The sequence below is a fragment of the Colobus angolensis genome, unplaced genomic scaffold (assembly GCF_000951035.1).
Source record: "Colobus angolensis palliatus isolate OR3802 unplaced genomic scaffold, Cang.pa_1.0 Scaffold176, whole genome shotgun sequence".
NCBI classification, from domain to species: Eukaryota; Metazoa; Chordata; class Mammalia; order Primates; family Cercopithecidae; genus Colobus; species Colobus angolensis.
The window spans coordinates 1,661,801-1,684,423 of NW_012114888.1; the positions used below are offsets into that span (position 1 = coordinate 1,661,801).

Sequence of the window (22,623 nt, forward strand, 5' to 3'; positions counted from 1 at the left end):
AGCGATTATCCTGCCTCAGCCTCCCGAGTAGCTGAAATTACAGGCACACACCACCACACCTGGCTAATTTTTGTATTTTTTAGTAGAGATGGGATTTCACCATGTTGGCCAGGCTGGTCTTAAACTCCTGACCTCAAGTGATCCACCTGCCTCAGCCTCCCAAAGTGCTGGGATTACAGGTGTGAGCCACCATGCCCAGCCTGTTTTGACTTTAAAGGAGGGGATTCAGATACCTGAATCTGAGGTAAAAGAGGAGGTAGACTGAGAGGTTCCTGGGGTTAAAGGCTGGCAGGGAGGCTGGGCAAAGGTACAGAAGAGCCCCCTGCTTATGTTTCAGGGGCCAGGGCAAGAGAGTACATGGAAGCCTACATACCATATGGCTAAATATTTCAAAAGCAAACAAACTGTTGAATAAAGTATGTTCTATTGATTGACCTTGAAAAAAATATTTTTCTGATGAGTGACCTGTAAGGTCAAGTTTGAAGGAAAATTCCTAGACTCCCTAGAGTCCCAACTTGGAGCATGTGGTGTGGAGAGAGCTGGTCCAGGGCCTCAGCTGTAGCTACAAAAAGAATGTTCTCCCACTGCAGATCTCCTGCTCTAGGGAGCGGGGCTGACCAGGGGCCCCTGCTGCAGTGCTCTGAAATCTATCTTTGCTGTTTCCGCCAACCACTGAGTGCAGCAGGGATGCTAACGGGGTCTATTTGTGGGAGACACAGGGCTCCTCTGATGGTTGCCTTTGCCTTGAGGACACCCTGACAGTCTTTTTTTTTTTTTTTTTTTTTTTTAACTCTGAACTTTTTATTGGCCTCCTGCTCCCCAAAGGGTACCCTGCTTCTGCTGGCTTAATGCCTCAGAACTTTGGTGTCGTTGGTCTCAGACACCACTTTGCCATCCACTATCCGGCGGGTGGTGGTCTTTTGGATGGTTTGCATGGAGTTGCTGCTGTCCAAGGCATCACCAAGATTGAATTCCTCGCCATCTTCCAGCAGGCGGCGGTAGGTGGCAATCTCAGCTTCCAGCTTGACCTTGATGTTCAGCAGGGCCTCATACTCCTGGGCCTGTCGCTGTCCCTCTGCCCGGGTCTGTGCCAGCTCTGACTCCAGGTGCAGCAGGATCCCATTGAGCTGCTCCATCTGTAGGGCATAGCGGGCCTCCACCTCCCTCAGGCTGTTCTCCAAGCTGGCCTTCAGATTTCTCATGGAGTCCAGGTCGATCTCCAAGGACTGGACTGTACGTCTCAGCTCTGTGAGCGTCGTCTCAGCAGCTCCAACCTCGGCGGACTGTGTGGTGACCACTGTGGTGCTCTCCTCAATCTGCTGAGACCAGTACTTGTCTAACTCCTCTTGGTTCTTCCGAGCCAGCTCATCATATTGGGCCCGGATGTCTGCCATGATCTTGGCGAGGTCCTGAGATTTGGGGGCATCTACCTCCACGGTCAACCCAGAGCTGGCAATCTGGGCTTGTAGGCCTTTTACTTCCTCTTCGTGGTTCTTCTTCATGAAGAGCAGCTCCTCCTTGAGAGCCTCGATCTCTGTCTCCAGCTGCAGCCGAGTGACATTGGTGTCATCAATGACCTTGCGGAGCCCATGGATGTCATTCTCCACAGACTGGCGCATGGCCAGCTCTGTCTCATACTTGACTCTAAAGTCATCAGCAGCAAGACGGGCATTGTCAATCTGCAGAACGATGCGGGCATTGTCCACAGTATTTGCGAAGATCTGAGCCCTCAGGTCCTCGATGATCTTGAAGTAATGGCTCCAGTCTCTGACCTGCGGTCCCTTCTTCTCCAAGTGCTCTCGGATTTTGCTCTCCAGCCTCCGGTTCTCGGTCTCCAGGCTCCTCACTCTGTCCAGGTAAGAGGCCAGGCGGTCGTTCAGGCTTTGCATGGTCTCCTTCTCGTTCTGGATGCCTCCCATTCCTGCCAGACCCCCGGCCATCCCTGAGGCCAGGCCCCCGGACCCCATGCCGCCCCGGAAGCTGGTGGAGCGGGACACGGAGATCCGGGAACCAGAGCCCCCGGCGCCTGCATAGACACTGGCCGCGCTGCTGACCGGCCGGGCGCCGTAGCTAGGCGCCTGGACAGAGCCCAGGGACCGGTAGTTGGTAGAGAAGGTGGAGCGAGTGGTGAAGCTCATGCTGTATGGGAGGAAGGCCAGACGACAGGACTCAGGCTTTGCCGACTCCACCCTGACAGTCTTACTGAACCTTTCTTCGATTTTGAGCTTAGCAAACTCCTGCCGGGCCTTCTCTCCTTCACTGGAGCTCAACTTGCAGCTCAACTTAACGGTCCTCCCAGTCTTCTCCGGCTCCCTCCTCCTTTCCTTTCACACAAGCACTGCCCCTAACAAATCTTTGTCCCATTCACTCTATCTTGACACCTATTCTTGGAGGACTTGGGCTAACACATTGGTCCCCCACTGGCCCCCCTTATCTTCTTACCCCTGGCTTCTTCCCACACCACGAGAAGCTCCATGCACAGGTGTATGGAGCCTCAGGTCCCAGGCTGTAGGCGGTGGCAGGCATGTCCCCTTGGCCTGCAGTCTCCTCATCCTGTGATGGTGTGGGGAGTGAGGCAGGGCCATAGGGAGCAGGAAGGGGGCCCCTCTTGTCTGAGTCTAAAGTGGTAGCGGCAGGGAGCCTGTCTTTCCCCTGCCTTCCCTCCACTCCAGCCTCCTGATCTGCATGGTTCTTTCTCATGCTCCCCGCCTCTGTGCTTTTCCGGAACACACTTTGTAACCACCTGGGATGGAGGTGGTGAGCATGTGTCCCAAGACCCATGCTTGGGATATACGCTCAGTGGTGGTTCCATCTCTGTCTTCTTTCACACTCAGGAGAGTCTGGTGGAGAATAGAGGAAACTGAGGCTCAAAGACATTGAGTGAGCGTCCATACCCAGTTCTTCTGATGCCCACCCCGGGCTTTGCCAGGATGTCCCAGTCAGCAGAGATAGCCACATGGTATCTCACAACTCCCCTCTCAGTCCCTGAGAAATGAATGTGCCTTTCTTCTCATCTTTAAAAAAGTGCTGCTTCTTTCAACCTTGCAGCAACCCGACTGGGGGAATGGAGAGCCAAGCGTGTTGTCCCCAAGGCCAGCTAGACACCAGCCCTTCAGAATTTATCGTTATATTTGCAATCTGGGTAACGATAGGCAAATCTAGAGTCACAGGTTCTCAGGGGCCTCAGGATGTCTTTCAGCCAGCTGGCAGCCCCAAGGACTTCTGGGTCTGGGCGGGTGCTGTCCCCACACTGAGCAAGAGCGGAGTCTATGTCGTCTTGCACTGGTGAGGGGAACCTCCCCTGGAGAAGTCGAGGCAGCAACTTCTGACACACCAGCACCAGGCTCTGCTTCTCAGAGACACTTTCGCAGGAGGGCAGCTGGACCTGGCAGCTGGAAACCAGGCAGCTAAAGATGTCTTTATTCTCTCCTGCTCTGGTGGCTTCTTGGCTGCCTAGAAAAGAAATGGGAAATATTATACACCCTGCCACCTGTGCTCCTTGAGGGAGGGCACCACTAATTAGAATTGCTGGGTGAGGCTGGGCACGGTGGCTCAAGCCTGTAATCCCAGCACTTTGGGAGGCTGAGGTGGGCAGATCACTTGAGGTCAGGAGTTCGAAACCAGCCTGGCCAATATGGTGAAACCTTGTCTCTACTAAAAATACAAAAATTAGTCGGATGTGGTGGCGCACATCTGTAATCCCAGCTACTCAGGAGGCTGAGGCTGGAGAAACATTGAACCCGGCAGGCGGAGGTCACAGGGAGCCGAGATTGCACCACTGCACTCCAGCCTAGGCAAAAGAGCGAGACGCCATCTAAAAAAAAAATAATAATAACTGGGTGATCTAGTACAGTCTCGTAGCATTTCCCTGTCACCAGGAGATTTAGGACTCAGGGACACAGTGGCTCCTTTTGAGAACCACATGGAAGGAATCCACTCTGCTACAATAGTGAGGCCTGGGCACGGAAAACCCACTTACCCCTACCAGAAGTTAGGCTGGTAATTGTAGGGATCACATCCACATTGTCAGACTCTCATTATTACTAAATTAGGGAACTCAGGAAATTATTGGGACTGGTTTCATTTGCACCTTTAAAATGCAAAGTGAGGGCCAAACGCGGTGGCTCACACCTGTAATCCCAGCACTTTGGGAGGCTGAGATGGGCAGATCACCTGAGGTCAGGAGTTCAAGAACAGCCTGGCCAACATGGCGAAACCCCACCTCTACTAAAAATACAAAAATTAACCGGATGTGGTGACAGGCGCCTGTAATTCCAGCTACTCAGGAGGCTGAGGCAGGAGAATCGCTTGAACCCAGGAAGCAGAGGTTGCAGGGAGCCAAGATTGCACGACTGTACTCCAGCCTGGGTGACAGAGTGAGACTCTGTCTCGAAAACAAAAACAAAAATGAAAAACAAAATTAAATGCAAAGTTAGGAGAAAAAACAAGTAATCCCAAATATGTATTCAATGAGTTGTAGTGTGAATGATGTTTCATGATTTACATATCTGGAATATTCTGGAATCAGCCTCATTTCTTCTAATTTGACTCTTCTTAATAAAGGCAAATCAGGAAATAAATAAGTGTGGTTTAATTTGTCTATTTTTGTAAGCTTTTGCATACAAACAAAATCAGAAATTAGAAAAAAAATCATTTGTCCTCTTATTGGGCTCAGAAAATTTGGTCAGCATTAGAGATTAGGGTGTTCGAAGGGTTCTAGAACCCTGAATGACACTTTACACATAGTGAGAAACACAATTCAGTCATCCGCCTCATTCGCTTCCGTGCTTTTTTGCTTTGAAAACTTTATACAGAGCAATTGTGCCAAAATGGATTGCAAACTATACCAGTAAATCAACCTGATATTTAAGTTTTAGATATCGGGTAAAAGCATCTGATGAGAAAGACTCTGAGAGGGAGATGGACCCAAAAGTTGTGTGTGTGTGTGTGTGTGTGAGAGAGAGAGACAGCGAGAGAGAGAAAGAGGAGAGAGAGAGTGAAAGAGAGAGAGAGAGAAAGAGAGAGAGACAGAAAGAGAGAGAGAGGAGGGTCAAGGCAGGTCCCTGGGCCACATAGACCCAACTGCACAACAGCACTGCCCTGGGAGGGTGCAGCTGGGGGCTGTGCCACTATGCACAATGCTTCTCATGGACAAGGTCAAATCCACTTCCCCTTTGGAGATGGAGTTAGAGTAGAAATTCAAATAGAAGTGAGGGACATTTTACATGAAATCTAACATTCTCTGAACTTGAGTGGCTCTCACTGTGACATGCAGAGATGGGAAAGGCCCAATAGTGTGACCCTTGACCCACCCTTCCCTAGCTCCTGTCACCCTGACTTCCCCTCTGACAGCTGTTCAGCCAGGCCCATGCTGAGTACCTTCCTGCTTGTCGATGACACCCACTGCACTGGCATCCCGGATGAACAGATGCCCGTTGTTAAAGACGCCGAACATGCCTGCATCAATATGGGTGAAGTAGAAGAAATAGTTCAAATCGTTGCTCCTCAGAGACTCCAGGACACCCAGGAGCTGGTAGGCAAGGTCGGCTGCCTGATCTGGGGGTGCACCATAGAATTCCTGCAGCAGTCTGGTGCTGGTGCTGACGAGGAATCTGCCACAGGAGCCCAGGTACTTGGGCAGCGGCCATCCCTCAGCCCCAGGGAAGATCTGCCAAGCCAGAAGGAGGAGGATTAGAGAGAAAAATCTGGTGACAGCTCTCTATCTATTTATTATCTATCCATCTATCTCTATCCTCTGTCTATCTATCTATCTATCTATCTATCTATCTATCTATCTATCTATCTATCATCTATCTATCATCTATCATACCTCTAACTATCTATCTCTATCTATTTATCATCTATCTATCTATCATCTATCATCTATCTATCATCTATCATCTATCTATCTATCTATCTATCTATCTATCTATCTATCTATCTATCTATCAATCTATCAATCATCTCTCTATCTCTGTCCCTCACTGCAAGTACAGAAAGATCAGCATCTCAAAACACGTCAGCGAAGATTCTCTCAACCATTTTTATACCTCTTGGAACATGGCAATGCCCCGGCCCTCCCCTTCCCCATGTTTTAATTCTATTACAGATGGGATTACAGGTGCACCCCACTGTGCCTGGCTAATTTTTTTTTGTAATTTTTAGTAGAGACTGGGTTTCATCTTGTTGGCCAGGCTGGTCTGGAACTCCTGACCTCAGGTGACCCACCCACCTCGGCCTCCCAAAGTGTTGGGATTACAGGTGTGAGCCGCAGCACCTGGCCTGGAGGGGACCTTTCTTACTATGTACCGCAGAGGGAAGTCCTGGGCCTACTGTTGTCTACAGGTGCGGCCACATAGCCATTCCTGGGTTCCATGCCTTGCCCTTCCTGGGCAGAGCCCAGGGCTGAGTCCCAGCCCCATGCTCTTATCCCACGCCTCTCAGGAGCTAGGCCTAGAAGTAGCCAAGGTCTGGGAGAAAAGATCTGTGAGAGTGCAGGACAACTGGCAATTCCTTTTCCTTCTCTAGTATTTCAAAGGCCAATGTCGCCAGGCAGGTTTTAGCGGGAAGAGTGTGGCCTCTGAGGGCAGGCAGATGGCTCTGCATTTGGGTTCTATTGCTGATGTTGGCTAAAAGTGACTTGGGCCAAGTCACTTCACATCTCAGGACTCCACTGAATCTCATCTGGAAAAGGGGACAATAATAATATTCTCGGGGGGTGACTGTGAGCATTAAATGAGATGATGTCAAACCTTCAGCACAGTGCAGGTGACTGAGTAAATGAGAGCTGTTATTATGTGTTCAGTCATCATCCCTTTGGCCAGTGTTTATTAACTGTCTTTGCTGTGGCTTCTTCTTCCTCTACCTGCACCTTTCCGCCCTCCTCTTCCTTCTCTTTCCTCCTTCCTTCCCCTCTCCTCCTCTCCCGCCTTCCTTCCTCTTCCTTTTCTTAGTCCTCTTCTTCCTCCTTCTCCTCCTCCCCTTCCTCTTCTTCCCTCTTTCTCTCTCCACTCCTCTTCCTTTTCCACCTCCTCTCCCCGACTTTCTAGTTCCCTTTGTGTCCATTATGTGACCCCTGTATCCTTACCCTTGAGGTCAGGGGTCAGTCAGAGTGATTGGGCTCCACATATTTTATGGGTGTTTGTTTCCATGTTAAGTGTCTGTCTCTACCACTGGACTGGAAGCTGCATGAAGGCAGGAGACACCATACTTGTCTTGTTGACCAGTGTATCTCCAGGTCCTTAATGCATCTTCATTTATTTGACCATTCCCCTGTGTATGGACATTTAGGAGTTACTTCCTCTTTCTCCCCCCTCCTTTCCAAGCATAGCTGCAAGGTGCATCTCTGGGTGGATCATTCCTTGGCTATTTCTCCACTTCCTGAGCTTGATCCCATCTGACTGATCTTTGAGGCACAGGTCAAAGTTGGCCTCCTTCACAAAGCCCTTCAGGGCTGCTCAGGCAGTGAAGGTGGCTACTGTTCCCTCCTATCCCCATCCCTCTCTCAGCTCTGGGCTCCCACACCTGTTTCCTCTATAGCAGCCACAGCACTTTCACACTGCAGAAGCCAACACATGCCAGAAAGGTCCTAACATGGGCTAGTGGCCCCAAGACATGCAGTAAAAGGAGGGAGAGAGCTCAATCCAGGGCGGTTTCTGCGAGTCCAAGATTGACCCCCAACCTAGAGGGCTTGCCAGGTCCTTGCGTACCTGTAGGAGGATGGGGTGTGAGTTGACAGCCAGCGTGTAGAGCAGGCGCAGCTTGTCGCGGTCGGTGAAATGGTCCATGAAGATGCTGCCAGCGTCGGCCACCTCTGCATAGCGCCTGACCACGCGATCCAGGAGTCGCTGCGAAGGGCAGCGCAGGAGCGGACTGGCCAGGCCCTACGCGCAAGTGGGAGAGAGGTGGGAGAAGACAGAGGGATGCTAAGCTCTTGTGGGGGATTAGCAGGAGGGGGAATGGGCAGACCCTGTGTTGGGGGTGAGGGAGACCTTGAGATTGGGGGGCCAGGTGAGGCGTGGGGGAAAGACCTACAGGAGTAGGGGTTGTGGGGTGGGAGGTGTTGGGTAGCTCCGCCCAGGGGGAAGAGGGGGCACATCCCTGTGGCTGGGGAGAGTGGCCAGAGCACTTTCGCGGGGGCGGGATGGGAGGCCTCCTCCCCCACCACAGGCTACACTGGGGTGGGGCACAGAGACCCAGGGAACAGAGAAGAGAATGAGCTCTCTTGGGCAGCACGGCAGGAGGGCACTGGGCAGGCCGAGGACAGGGCGGGGGAGAGGAAGAATGGGAGAGCAGGTGGACCCCACCTTTCCCCAGCCCTCAGCTGGCCACCTGAGTTTTGCACTGCCTGTGTCTCTACCCACCATTGCACCCCCACCCTGCCCTTGGAAAGAAGGCTGATCCCAGGTTGAATTCATTCCTTGCCATGGGCTCTTTCGATTCCTTCTGCCATTTGACTTCGATATCACAACTATGAGGCTGCACTTGAGCGTCTTTATATGCACCACTGTGTTCTTGGGGTAAGACTTGGAGATACGAACCTAGGCTTTTTTTTCATGAACACTTCCAGTAGTTCTTTACAGACTAATACAGATGCCACTAACACCATGTGGGTGTGGTGGTTTGGATCTGTGTCCCTGCCCAAATCTCATGTGGAATTGTAATCCCCAGTGTTGGAGGAGGGACCTGGTGGAAGGTGATTGGATCATGGGAGCAGATTTCCCCCTTATTGTTCTTATGATAAGGAGTGAGTTTTCATCCTTCCTCTTTGCCTTCTGCCATGATTGTAAGTTTCCTGAGGCCTCCCCAGCCATGCTTCTTGTACAGACTGAAGAACTGTGAGCCAATTAAACCTCTTTTCTTTATAAATTACCCAGTCTCAGGTAGTTCTTTTTGTTCTTTTTTTTTTTTTGAGACAAAGTTTCACTCTTGTCACCCAGGCTGGAGTGTAATGGTGCAATCTCAGCTCACTGCAACCTCCAGCTCCCAGGTTCAAGCTATTCTCTTGCCTCAGCCTCCCAAGTAGCTGGGATTACAGGCATGCACCACCACACCTGGCTAATTTTTTTGTATTTGTAGTAGAGATTGGGTTTCACCATGTTGGCCAGGCTGGTTTCAAACTCCTGATCTCAGGTGAACCACCCACCCCGGCCTCCCAAAGTACTGGGATTACAGGCATGAACCATGGTTCCTGGCCTCAGGTAGTTCTTTACAGCAGTGTGAGAATAGACTAATACAGATGCTAGAAGATTTCTTGAAAGATAGTGAGTTTAAGCTGAAGCCTGAACCTGAGGGTGGAAGAGTATTTCATGCAGAGGGAACAGTATATGCAAAAATGTTGAGAGGAGAGAGAATGTGCTAGAAGCTACAGGTGGTTAGGGCTTTTTGAAGCTAGAGTATCACTAGTGAGAGTGAACAGAGAGGAATCCCAAAATGGAAGACAGATGAAGTTATTTTAAGGAATTTTGATTTTATCTAGAAGGGATAGGGGACCACTGAAGCCTTTAAGCAGATACACATTTTATGCTCAGCTATACATTTTAGGAAAGCGATTCTGAGTTGTTATGTGGACAATAGATTCACAGGAGTGTGGCCAATACTGCTAGTTATTGGCCCCTGCATTTTAGCTAGGCATATGGCCACCCCAAATAAAGATTTCATTCCCAGCTTCCTTTGCAGCTAGGTGTGATAATGTGACTAGGTACCAGTCAATGAGATATAAGTAAAAATTTCTGAGAAGAGTCCTTAAAGGGAGAGAATGTAGCTTTCTTCACTCTTTTCTTCTTGGCCGGAATGTGGAAGTGATGGGTGGTGCTCAGGCAGCCATCTTGGATCAGGGCACACTAAGGGCTGTGAAGCAGCAGAATAAAAGTAGCCTGGATCCCTGACAATCATGGAGCCACTATATTGGCCTTGGACAGCTATGTATCAGTTTCTTTTATGGTTTTTAAAAAGTGTATTTTGGCTAGACATGGTTGCTCATGCCTGTAATCCCAGCACTTTAGGAGGTCGAGGTAGACAGATCCCTTGACTCCAGGCATTTGAGACCAGCCTGGGTGACATGGTGAAAGCCTGCCTCTACAAAAAATACAAAAACTAGCCAGATGTGGTGGTGCATGCCTGTAGACCCAGCTACTTAGGAGGCTGAAGTAGGAGTATCACTTGAGAACAGAAGGTGGAGGTTGCAGTGAGCCATGATTGTGCCACTGCACAGCCTGGGCAACAGAGTGAGACCCTGTTGCAATGAATAAAAGTGTATTTTGATCTTGTTTAAGCCACTGTTACTTGGATTTGTTGTTACATGCAACTGAACTTAATCCTAAATATCACAGGAGGAAAGAATGGAGGCAGGAAGGTCAGTTAGGAAGATGCAATGATTGAGATGTGAGATGAGAGAATGCAAAGACTTGAAGATATTTGTTGGTAGCAGAATATACTAGTCTTAGTGATAAGCTGAATGGTTGGGGGCTGTTGGTGAGAAGAAAGGAGGTGTCAGAGATAGTACTCAACGTGAGGGTGGACAACAAGAATATTGTTTGCTGAGGTGATCTTAAAACATGTTTGCAAACTCTTTGTCACTTCTCCCATCAAGAGATAGAGTCTCATTTCCCTCCCCTGGAATATGGACTGCCTTTGGTGACTCACTTTTGGTGGATAGGACGGTGCAAGAGTGAAGTTGCAAAACACTGAGCCTAGGTCTTAAAAGGTGATACAGCTTCTACTTGGTTCTCTCTTTGGATGCTTGCTTTTGTACCTAGCCACCATGCTGTAAGGAAGCCCAGGTCACATGGAGAGCCATACGTGGAGAGAAAAACCAAGATCTCCCACTCACTGCAACTGGGCTGCTAACTGACAGCCAGCCCCAACTTGCCAGCCGTGTGATTGAGGCATCTTGGAAGTGGAACCTCTATGCCCTATAGAACCACCCCAGCTGATGCCACGTGGAGCTTGGTGAGCCTTTCCCACCAAGCCCTGCTCAAGTTGCATATTCATGAGCAAAATAAATGATTGCTGTTTTAAGCCACTATGTGTTGAAATGGTTTAATACACAACAATAAATAACTGATATATTTGCTGAGAAGGTTCTGAACCACCTCTTTAACTACAGCAGGAACAGGCTTAAGAGACCATTTGTACTACCCCTTCCCTTTATGATGCAGGCAGCTCCTCCCCCAAGGTCCCACTTACAGAGTGAGACCTTTGTCTACTTCTGTTTGGCATGTGCTGGCCATGTGCAAACCCACAATTATATTGGGCCAATGGCAAGCAGAATTGAGAAACCAGCCATTTCCGATAAAATAAGGTTCCATTTCAAACCAGATACACTTTGGGGATTTTGGGGATTACCAATTGCTTTGGAGTTTCCAAATCACTTCTCCCATCTGCATACATGGGCAACAGGGCTAACTTACCACCTCCCAGTGAAAAATAAAAAGATAACCAAACCTTGGACCTCTGTTGCCCCTCTCCCTGCCATGCCTGGTTTCCTCTTCCTTGCATTTCCTGTCTGGTGCTATCCGTTGGGAAGCCAGCCAACCAGTCAATGTCTCCATTGACTGGAATTTTGCTTGGCTATGTTGTTATTTGATAAGGGCCTTTGGTTCAGGGTGATACTGAGAGTGGCTGTCACAGTTCTCTACCACAATCCTTAACAGTCTGTAAGACGGTCGATAAAATTTAGCAGACATGTTGCTGTGATGGTTAATTTTGTGTCAACTTGGCTAGGCTGTAATCCCCAGTTATTCAATTGAATGCCAGTCTAGGTGTTGCTGTGAAGGCATTTCATAGATATGATTAACACCTACAATCAGTTTACTTTAAGTAAAAGAGATTATCTAGATAATCTGGGTGGGCCTGATCCAATCATTCAAAGCCCTTAAGAACAAAATGGATTTTTTTAAGGAACAAGGAATTCCATCTGCAAACTACAGCATCAGCTTCTGCCCAAAGGTTTACAGATTGCTAGTCTACCATATGGATTTTGGACTTGCCAGTCCCTACAATCATGTAAATCAATTCTTTGAAATAAATCTGGACATGTATGTGTATCTCCTACTGGTTCTGTTTCTCTGGTAGAACCCTGCCTGATAACACTAGCTAAAGGAAAAACACTTGTTCATTACAAAAACGGACAGCAACTAAGACCGAAATCTAGGTTTGCTTTCATCTTGGAAGCTTTTAGTGAAATCTGAATAGAGGAGAAGTAACTTCCCCAAGGAGTCATTTGACCTGCGATTGGCTTTCATCCATACCCCGGAGTGTTTGCTCAAAACACATCACCAGCAGTCAGCAGTGTCCTCATTTAAAGGGTTCTTACCAGAATGGAAACATAAAAGATAAATAATCTTGACAGATGATTTCATGACTCTGATGGAGGTACTTAAAAAATAAAAGAGATATGCTTTTGTTTCCCTCTAGAAGCTACAGATAAGACAGTTCATCCATCACTAGCGCAAGAACAGGTTTTCCTTCAGACCAGACCAAAATTTAGAAGTTATGTGGACCTTCTGTAATGTTGTCAGAATTGCCCTAGCTCCTTATCAGGTTCTATCTCATGGGAAGACCTGTCCAGACTGAGAATCTTGCCAGAAATAGATGACAGTAGGATCACATCTGGATTGGGGTGGGCTGAGCAATGGTCCCATCTAGGGGACCACAGTGTGGTAGAAAGAGCTGGGGCTTTGGAGTTGCCATCAGAGAATATTGTGCAAAGGTAGCCTGTTGCTGGTGGGCCTGTGTGTAGGTGAATTCTGGAGGGTGGCATGGGAGCTGCATGTGAAGGCTTGATGCAGAAGCCTCTTTAGTGACTACTATTTGAAAATGTGGTTGGTATAACACAGTTGGGAGAAGGCTAACACTTTCTGGAAGTTCTAAGTGCTGGGCCCTATGCCAGGCTTTTTCACTGGTGTTATCTCAGCACACACAGGAACTTTAGTTCTCTCTGGCCCTGGTGACAGTCCTGAAAATTTAAAATGATTGATTAAAAAAAGGCTTCAAAAGATTTGTGGAAAATGTGACATTAATTTTCGCAGCCCTGGCAGGTAAATGCAAATGGTAGACGGCATTATCTAGTGATCTAATAAAATACTCCCATGTTCCAGATGGGAATAAGGACCAGGAAGGAAGTGGCTTGTTAAAGATCATGCTCCTGGCTGGGTGTGGTGGCTCACATGGATAAAGCTGGAAACCATCATTCTCAGCAAAATAACAGAAGAACAGAAAACCAAACACCACATGTTCTCACTCATAAGTGGGAGCTGAACAATGAGAACACATGGACACAGGGAGGGGAATATCACACACAGGGGCCTATCGGGGGTTGGGGGGCTAGGGGAGGGATAACATTAGGAGAAATACCGAATGTAGGTGACGGGTTGATGGGTGCAGCAAACCACCATGGCACATGTATACCTATGTAACAAACCTGCATGTTCTGCACATGTATCCCAGAGCTTAAAGTATAATAATAATAGAAAAACATTAAGTTAGTTGGGTGTAGTGGCACATGCCTGTAGCCCCAGCTACTCGGGAGACTGGGGCAAGAGGGTCACTTGAACCCAGGAGTTCAAGACTGCAGTGAGCTGTGGTCGCTCCAATGCTCCTTATTGGTGTCCAAGTTTGCTTTCATAGCCAGATTCCAATAGGGTATTACATGGATTTAATGGGGAGAAAGATGGGGGGAAAAGCCAGTGATTTCAGAATAGGGCACTGTGTCCCAAACTTGGCTGACAATCCCAGCCTTCAGAATGCTATAAACCTACAGATTCCTAGGTCCCCACCTAGAAATTCTGGAAAGGTAGGTCTGTTGGAGGCTTAGAACTCTGGATTTAGACAGATATCATGAGCTGTTCTTGTTACCAGCCAAGCCTAGGGAACAGAAGGGGAGCAAGGGAGATAAGAAACTGAGATGCAATTCAGCATTTCCATCTCAGGAGCTTTGGAAGAAGTCCCTGGGCAGACTTCTTTCTTTAGCTTAGACACAAATAAAAATGACTGTGCATTCTTGATGGTAAAGACAGCTGGTAATGGCTTCTCCATCACTCCTCAGATGGCTATCATCTGTCCCCAGAAAGGTCTGGCTGGTAAAAGTCCAAAGTTACCCTTTAAAAAGGGATGTGCGCACTATAATAGGGGTGCTCCAGAAAACCACACAATCTTCAAAACCACCCGAATGAATCTCTCAGGAGGAAATCATAGCTGCTTGAAGGAGAGATGGGGTTGCTGACCCCTCACATCACACTGCAGAGCCTACTCCAAGGAAGGATTGAGTGGAAAGAAGAATCAGGAGTGCCAGGTGGCCGTTGGAAAGGTGGCAGTCTAAGGGCCGTGTACTGACTCCAACTGGCCACTAGCCCCATGCTGCAACTTGGGGTGACAAGAACCAAAGGAGAGCTGGCATCCTAGACACCTCCATTTTCAGACGTCCTATATCAGGTCAGTGAAGATACTGTCACACTACCCATCGCGTGACAATACATAGCTATTTACCATGCTAAATTAGTCCATTTTAGCATGGTGAAAAGAACCAGAGACACTGTTGGAATTCTCTGCTGCTGCTTGTCCAGCTCTTTCTTTGGAATTTCAGCACAAACTCGGTTTACAAACCTCACAGAACATGCACACAAAAGGCTTGGCCTGGTGAGAGGCACATCCTCTGCATTCAGTACATTAGTACCTATCATTGTCACCGTCATGGTCATCAGCATCGACATTGTCACTGGCACGTACTAGATGTGCCTTCCATACAGAGCCATGGTACTCTCCATGCCCTACGTACCCTTATAGCTGAAGCTTCCCCTTCTATGGCCACTTGCTTAGGGCAGCAGGGCAAGGCCATCTTTGATGGATAGGGGGTACCTGGTGTGAAAGGCTCTACTTAATGAGCTATTGGTAAAGAATTAAGCCAATTATTCTGATTCCCTTTTGGGATTTTGATTTGGGATCTATCTGAGAAAGAGAGGATGGGACAGTGCTATGGAAAGAAGCAGAGATGCCATGAGTGAGGGTGATTGGGGGCCCCCATGAAACAGTGACCAAAGCACCAGATGCATGGTCGCTGGATGCCAGGGCTGCCTCGGGTCTTAAAAGCTTCTGTGGGCTCATGGAGTCTTTTCGTCTCCAGGAGAGCCAGGCAGCCCACCAACCCAGAGAAATGGGCTTTTATTGAGGCATGAGGGAAGGGCAGCGGGTTAGGATTGGAAGTCCTGGGCCTACTGAGACTCAATTTCTGCCTCTGTAAGAGGAGGGATGACAGTGTCTTTTCTCAAACCTCATGGGAATGGCATGGAAGATAATGTGCATGAACCTTGTTAAAGCATTCACCATCCTGTGCCCCTGTATAGCCGTATTATCCTGAAGCCCATCTTCCATCCTAATTGTGCAACTTGCTTCTGCCTGATTTTTGGCAGTTTCCAAAAGCAAATGTTTCTCAAAAGACAAAGATTCACCACTACTGAACATATTTGAATATTTGCTCAGATAGAAATAAGTGTGTGAAAAAAAGAACATGAACTCCTCTTAGAAAGAAAATCTAAGACCAGAAATGTGGCTTTTCCCAGATTAAAAGTCAGCTTGTCTCAGTAAGAAGGTTTTCCTTGCCAGCTAGATTTGGAAGGCTGAGGGAAATCTTGAACAAATGAATTTTTACTTTGAGTGGACTTACTGTTCTCAAGCTCAACCAGGGAGAAGAAGAGAACGTGCTAACGCTAATAAACCTGTGAGTTTCCTTTCTGGTTACACACCCGAACACCATTCACATGATTTAGTTGTTAAATATGCATGTGAAATGGGACTTAGGTTAATCATGCATCATAAGTTAATCAATGCTCTATAATTAAAACAATGTTGATTCAATAACTGTCTCAGCTGTGGATAATTAAACCAAAAGTTACTGAACATTTCTCCAAGCTGTATTGTATTCAAAATAATGAAAACTCTTTTTTGGTTTGTGTCATTAAGAGAAACATCTTGGCTGGGTGCAGTGGCTCATGCCTATCTTCCCAGCACTTTGGGAGGCTGAGGTGGGAGGATTGCCTGAGCCCGAGAGTTCCAAACCAGTCTGGGCAACATAGGGAGACCCTGTCTCCACAAAAAAATGAAAAATTAGTTGGGCATGGTGGTGCCATACCTGTAGTCCCAGCTACTTGGGAGGCTGAGGTGAGAGGATCGCCTGAGCCTGGGAGGTTGTGGCTGCACTGAGCTGTGATTATGCCATGCATGGCACTCCAGCCTGGGCAACGAAATAAGACTGTCTCAAAAAAAAAAAGAAGGCAAGCATTTCACGATTCTTTTCCTACTACAGTAGATGAATTTTTTTCTTTTATTAAAGGTCTTTCTGATTATTTTCCACTGAAACCCAGACATAGCACAAAGCTTTTTGGTGTGTTAACTTTGGATTCTATAAGTGTCTGGCCACCAGAGTGATTCTTTTTTTTCTTTTTTTTTTTAGATGGAGTCTTTTTTTTTTTACACCCAGGCTGGAGTGCAGTGGCATGATCTTGGTTCACGGCAACCTCTGCCTCCCGGATTCAAGCGATTTTCCTGCCTCAGTCACCCGAGTAGCTAGGATTACAGGCGTGCACCACCATGCCTGGCTAATTTTTGTATTTTTAGTAGAGTCAGGGTTTTGTCACTTTGGCCAGACTGGTCTTGAACTCCTGACCTCAGGTGATCCGCCTGCCTTGGCCTCCCAAACTGCTGGGATTACAGGTGTGAGCCACTGCGCCCGTCCCAGAGTGATTATTTTTGAGAAACCACTTGGGTGATTTAAAAAGTAGACACCTCATAACTCTCAGTCATGTTTATAGGCAAAGCTTACCCTCTTACCTCACTGTCCTAGGTACCGAAGGAGGGAGGAAAATCTGTTAAGTAGATAGCTCCCAAATCGTTCCAATTTTGCTTTGAAATCCCTAAGATATGGCAGGTTTACGATAGGTCCCTTGCTCCTTTTAGAAGTTTCTCTCTGTTACCGTTGGCCTAGGCTGATCAGTTCAGATTCCCTGACACTCAGTCACTAGAGGAAGAAAGTCAGATGCAAAGGGTAGAAGCAGAGACAGGAATGAGCCAAGAGTGGGCATAGAATTTGGAGTTTTCTTTGGATCATCTCAGAATGAATAACATATCCAGGAGGGTTGCATAGAGTTAAAACCACATAAAACAGAGTTGGTGGGATGGGGTCAGGGATATGAAATGCTTCCCTTGCAGCAGAAAGCCTGTCTTACAGGCCTACAGTTTCTATGGAAGACAGGGTCTCCTAACTCCGGGTGACATCCTTTCCTTGGACAGAGCTTCTTTTTGTTTAGATTCTTGATATTCTGCAGAGGTTCTGGGTTGAGCCCTGATGGAATGTTCTCTCAGGAGCTGAAGGCTTGAGAGAAGTTCTGTTTCATTCCGTGGGGAGAGTCTCCAGGAGAGGAGTCCCATATGTGGTTTTATCCACTCTCCTGTCTCCCAGCGCCTCCTGGCATGTCTTCTCCCTGTCTCCCCTCTTCAGGCCAACAGTCTGCGTCCCTTCATTCCATCTTGTATTCTCATTGGCCTGTGGAGGGGTCTCTGCTGGATGGATGGACAGCCTTCACCCCAAACTTCAAAGGTGAAAAATTAGATTCAACATTCCCTTTGGGAGGCAGTACAATCAAGTAGTTACAACTATGTCATTGAAAGTCAAGCTGCCTGGGTTCAAATCCCAGCTCTGTCACTTAACAATTGCATGACCTGAGGCAAGTTCTTTAATTTAGCTGTGCCTCAGTTTCCTCACCTATAACTGACAGATAATAATTAAGGGGACCCATAGGACTCATGTTCTGAGCCAGGATATTTTTGAGAGTGAATGGGGGTGGTTTTAAGAATTAAATCAGGACAGTAGGCATCCTGTGGGACTGTCTCAGGCAAACCTAAATAGATGGTTACCCTCATAATTACGGTACCCATCTCATGAGGGCGTTGAGAGGGTCAAGGTTGTGAGAACAGTGTCTGGTACATGGGAAGGGCTCTAGAAGCATTTTCTGTTATCATCTGTCCCAAACGCAACACCCTTTTCTAATTTTTCCATTTCTGTAAGTGACTCCACCATTCTCCCAGTCTCCTGGGTTAGAATATCTGAAGCTATTTTTGACTTCCTTATCTTATTTGGCTGATCTCTTGGATCTTTGGCTCCCCATATCGGTTTGCAGTGTCATCATTGTGACCTGTAACATATGCATCGTGTCATGTCCACTTGTGACCTTAGTCACCTCTCCTCCAGCTGGCCTAGGCTGGTTCCTTCCCTTCCTGAGCCCCTGTTCCCTCATCTCTCAGGTGGGGACGATGGTATTTGCCACCAAGGACACCCCCATTGCCAGGCTCTGACATGGCCCCTGGACATCACAGACACTGTTACTTCCTTCTTGAATTCGCGATAAATATGTCACTGTGCTTTACAGACTGTGGAGTGCTTTGTAAACACAAAAGGTACTGTGGAGGGCCAAACAAACAACATCCACACCGTGACAATAACTGACACAGGACAGTCTTGAAATGTGGGAAAAATATTTGGGAAACACTAGTCAGGAAATCATTTCAGGCAGAAGGATTGGGGGGTGAGTGTTATCAACTTCGCAGCCATTTGAAGAGGCCAAATGGACACAAAGCGTTAATCAGACTGGACATTAAGACAGGATAACCCAAGGGTCAGAAGTTGGCCTTGGGAGGCCGGGCGTGGTGGCTCACGTCTGTAATCCCAGCATTTTGGGAGGCTGAGGTGGGCAGATCACTTGAGGTCAGGAGTTCAAAACCAACCTGGCCAACATGGCGAAACCCTGTCTCTACTAAAAATGCAAAAATCAGCCGGGCGTGGTGGTGGGCGCCTGTAATCCTAGCTACTCAGGAGGCTGAGGCAGGAGAATCACTTGAACCTGGGAGGCAGAGGTCACAGTGAGCTAAGATTGTGCCACTGCACTCCAGCCTGGGTGACAGAGCAAGACTTTGTCTCAAAACAAAAAAAAAAAAGTGTTGACCTTGGCATCCAGAAAGAGGATGCCCCAGCCCATGGCCTCCAGCACTGTGGCCCAGGGACAGGTGGCCAGGCCACTGGCAATCACCCACTGACTCCCGTCTTAGATCAGCACCCACCCACCAGCCTTCTGACTACTCAGAAGCTTGCCTTCGTGCAGAGAGAGGTGCGTTCCACTCTATGGGAGAGTGACACTTTGTAGATACCATTTCAATTGCTGGTTCTGTGACTTGGCCAGTGTGAATTGGCTTCTTTTAGGGTGTGCTGGGAAGACCCCCAAATGTGAGCTCTAAGAGAGCAGAGACTTTGTCTGTCTTGCTCACCTCTGTGTCCCTAGCACCTTGTAGAAAGTTCATACTCAATACAGTGTTGTTAAATCAGAGGAGGAATTATTGAAACCCCAACTCTGGACTGTGGTGAATTTACCAGGGTAAATGCCAGCCTGAGACACCCAAAGGGAGCCAACAGAAAAGGTGGCTTTTCTGGAGACACACCCATGTGTTACTGCAGGGTACAGCCTTTGAAATGATGACAATGAAAACCAGTTGCTAACATTATTGCATGCTTGCCTGCTCTGTTTCAGGCCCGGTGCTCTGTGCCTTGCATGTTGTGCTTTGGTTAGTTCTCACACTTCCACGAGGGCAGGCACTGTGCTCACCTGCAATGAGAATTCTGTGTGTCTGGAAGCTGAGCAACACATCCAGGACTTTGTACATAGAGGTGGAGCCAGGATTTGAACCCACGTCTGCCTGAGTCCCAGCCCAGGTCATACTGTCTTCTGGTGCATTGAACTTGCAGCCTCCTTGTTGATTCTTCTCTCTCTGGCACCTGCAGGTGGTCTGTGCCTCCAGCGCAGGAAGCAGATCTCATGTGCTCTCATCTTTTCAGGAACCCTGGGCATCATCTGGCCTATGGCAGGTGTCACGAGTCTTGGATGTGCCCTCCCTTTCCCTCTTTCTCCAGTAGCCTGTGTGAGCGTGGCCCTGCCCTACTTTTGCCATGAAGGTTCAACACCATTTTTCTGAACCCTTGCCAGTCCCTGCGTACCATGTTTAGACCCATTTCTGAAAAGATCCACTGTCTTTGAGTCATTTTTCTTTAGAAATGCACATTCTCAGACCCTGCCCCAGACCTGCTGAATTAGAATCTCTAGGGCGAGTGTGCCAACAAACCTTTCTGGGGATTCTGGTGCCTGCTCAAGTTTGAGAACCACTGTCCTATAGAATGAAGTTTAGCTCCCCACCCCCAGCCCTTGCCCTACCCACTGCTCTCTGACACTCTAATGGAGGGCCGTGACACTTGCTCTTCCCACAGTCACGCCTTATTCTCACTTCCGCGTCTTTGCCTGTGGAAGATCCGTCATTGACATTTTCCCTGTCCCATCCTTCCTCTCCCAGTTTAGGCCACACCTCCTCCAGGCAGATTTCTTGGCCCTTCCAGCTCTCATTTTCTTCCTTCTTTTGCATTCTGTGCTACACAGGCCTCGTGCTATGCACGTCGGGTCTCTCCTTAGCTGTTCAGTGCACAGGAACTTTGAATAATCATACCTTGGTAATCATACCTCTGCCTCAGCAAATAGTAGTGGGCGGGTACCTAAGAGGTCCTTAGTAAGCAAATCTTGTCCACACACTGATTGGTGTGCTGCAGTGCACTTTCTTGGGGTGTGTGCCCCAACCCACAAATCCTGAGAGGCTGACTTAGGCAGCTGGTGGTTAGTCCAGGAGCAGTACAAGAGGTAATGTTGGAGGAGCAGGGAGCACGACTAACAGACAGATCCAGTCTGCTGAGAGATAATGGAGCAGATACTCAGAAGGCAGCAGAGATGAGAAGCAACGCAGGTCTGGAGCCAAATAGGAACTTACAATTTCTTTCTTACCAGGAGGGCTGGATGGATGTACTTCCGGCAGAATAAACCCCGTTTTCACTTTAATTTCTGAGACGGTTTCTGATCCTTGCAACTACTAATCCCTGATTAAGATACAAGCAAATGGTTGCTTTGAGGGACATGTGTTGTCTTGGTTAAGTAGGCGACCATCTTAGCTGAATACCACATAGTGTCATGCATGGTATCTACATAGCAGTAGCCCTGGTCAAGGCTACTTCCCTTGCCTACCTGTGCCCCCTGCTGTCAAACCTTTGGCAGCCAGACGCTCACTTAGTAGTGAGCATGGCCTCCTCTTCCATTGGGTATCCCACACCTTGGATGACTCCTCTGGTGGAGGTGGTAGCTAACTTTCCCTTCCTATTAAAGACTCTTTCTTTCCTCTCACCTCCCACTTTGTCCACCATCTTCTTCCATTCCAGGGCCTCTGGAAACTTGTCACTGAAGCATTTGTGGGTTGCTCAAAGATTTTCACTGTGGCAGATGAAATAATCATCCTGGCAGGCAATTGAGCTAATAGCCGGGGCGAGCAGGGCAGCTGAGGCAGAGTAAAACACATTATTTCATGGTCTGTCATTTCGATTCAGGTGTGCTAAAGCTCATCATAATTCTCCACTGGGCCATTTCTTTTTATGTGGGCTGTTGGTTTTCTTTTTCCTTCTTCTTTCTTAAATCAAAATACAGGAAACCAAGTGCTTCTGACAACTCATTCGTGCATCCAAAGCTTGCAGAAATATCCATAGGAGCCCAGTGGCTTCTGCTGTGCAAAGGTCCTGTTGGCCCAGGAGGCTCAGGCAGAATTCTGATTGTCAGGAAAACCCTCACACTTGCCTGAGAGCAGGCGCTGCCAGGCTTCTAGTTCCCCCCAGCCCTTCTGTTGAGATTGCATCACCTGTATGAGTCAGGGTTCAATCAGAGACAGGAGCACCAGGAGATTGTTTCAGTTTTATAGGGTTTTGACTTTATACAGTCATGGGAGCTGGCTAAGCAGTCTCTGTAGGGCTGCTGTCCTCCCATCTGATGTTGGAGCTTGAAGTCCACTGGGCAGACAGTTGGGAAGGGAAGATAGATGCAAAGTGGGGGAAGACTAAGGACAAGATTGAACCCATAAGCGCAAGCTGGAGCCCACGAGGACCGACTGAAACCATGTCAGTTCTTGTTGCCTTGACCTTGGTGGTGTGGTGGCTGGAGTCCTGTAGTATGGAGCTAAACCTGGCTCAGGAGTCGTTGAGACTAAAGAAGTGGACGGGGAAAGGTAGAGCAGCTGCAGGCCTGACCATGCTTTACACCAGCAAGGTGAGCCAGCAGGCAAGTGGCAATGTGTGTGAGTTATCAAAGAACCACTGTTTCACTTCCACCCTCCAAGACTCCTGACAGAATCTATCTGTGGTCCACTCTAATTCGAAGCGTAGAGGGAAAGGAATTCTGGGAAATGTAGTTCAACCTAGCCAAGTTGACACATTACAAAGCTGTCACATCACCTTTGGCTTTCTTTGCATATCCCATGGTGACTTTCTTCAGCTAGACTTAGCTAGCTCACTGGAGCCTAACTGCCCTGAGTCTGTATTTGGGGTATGGAGGTTTACTGTCCTGAGAAAAGGCTGGAAAGAGGAGCAGGCTTGGGTAGGCAGCTTCTGGGCCAGGTTTCAGGTGAGGAGCTCTCCAGTAGATGGACATAGTGCAGACAGAGCTCATGGAGGAGCCGATGATGCCTTCTCTGGGTACCTGAGAGAAGCTCCTGGTGCACTGAACT

The 22,623-nt window shown here is 48.2% G+C and overlaps 1 protein-coding gene and 1 pseudogene across 3 annotated transcripts in view; both read right to left on the bottom strand.

The window, feature by feature from the left end:
* Window positions 1–770: 770 nt before the first annotated feature.
* LOC105509442 lies at window positions 771–2,178 on the bottom strand (annotated as a pseudogene). The gene has a single exon (XR_001001439.1). The product of XR_001001439.1 is annotated as a keratin, type I cytoskeletal 18 pseudogene (transcript).
* Window positions 2,179–2,199: 21 nt separating this feature from the next.
* LOC105509444 (chromosome unknown open reading frame, human CXorf36) overlaps window positions 2,200–22,623 on the bottom strand; it is a 50,171-nt gene continuing 29,747 nt past the window's right edge. Inside the window, exons 3-5 of one of the 2 annotated variants that reach the window (XM_011938670.1) lie at window positions 7,710–7,883; window positions 5,380–5,668; window positions 2,200–3,453 (exon numbers count right to left, since the gene is read on the bottom strand). In XM_011938670.1, coding sequence (XP_011794060.1) covers window positions 3,113–3,453; window positions 5,380–5,668; window positions 7,710–7,883 — 804 coding nt within the window. In that variant the 3' untranslated portion in view covers window positions 2,200–3,112. Of the gene's footprint in view, window positions 3,454–5,379; window positions 5,669–7,709; window positions 7,884–11,013; window positions 12,959–22,623 lie in introns of those variants that run through there. The other variant, XM_011938671.1, reaches the window with a different exon arrangement.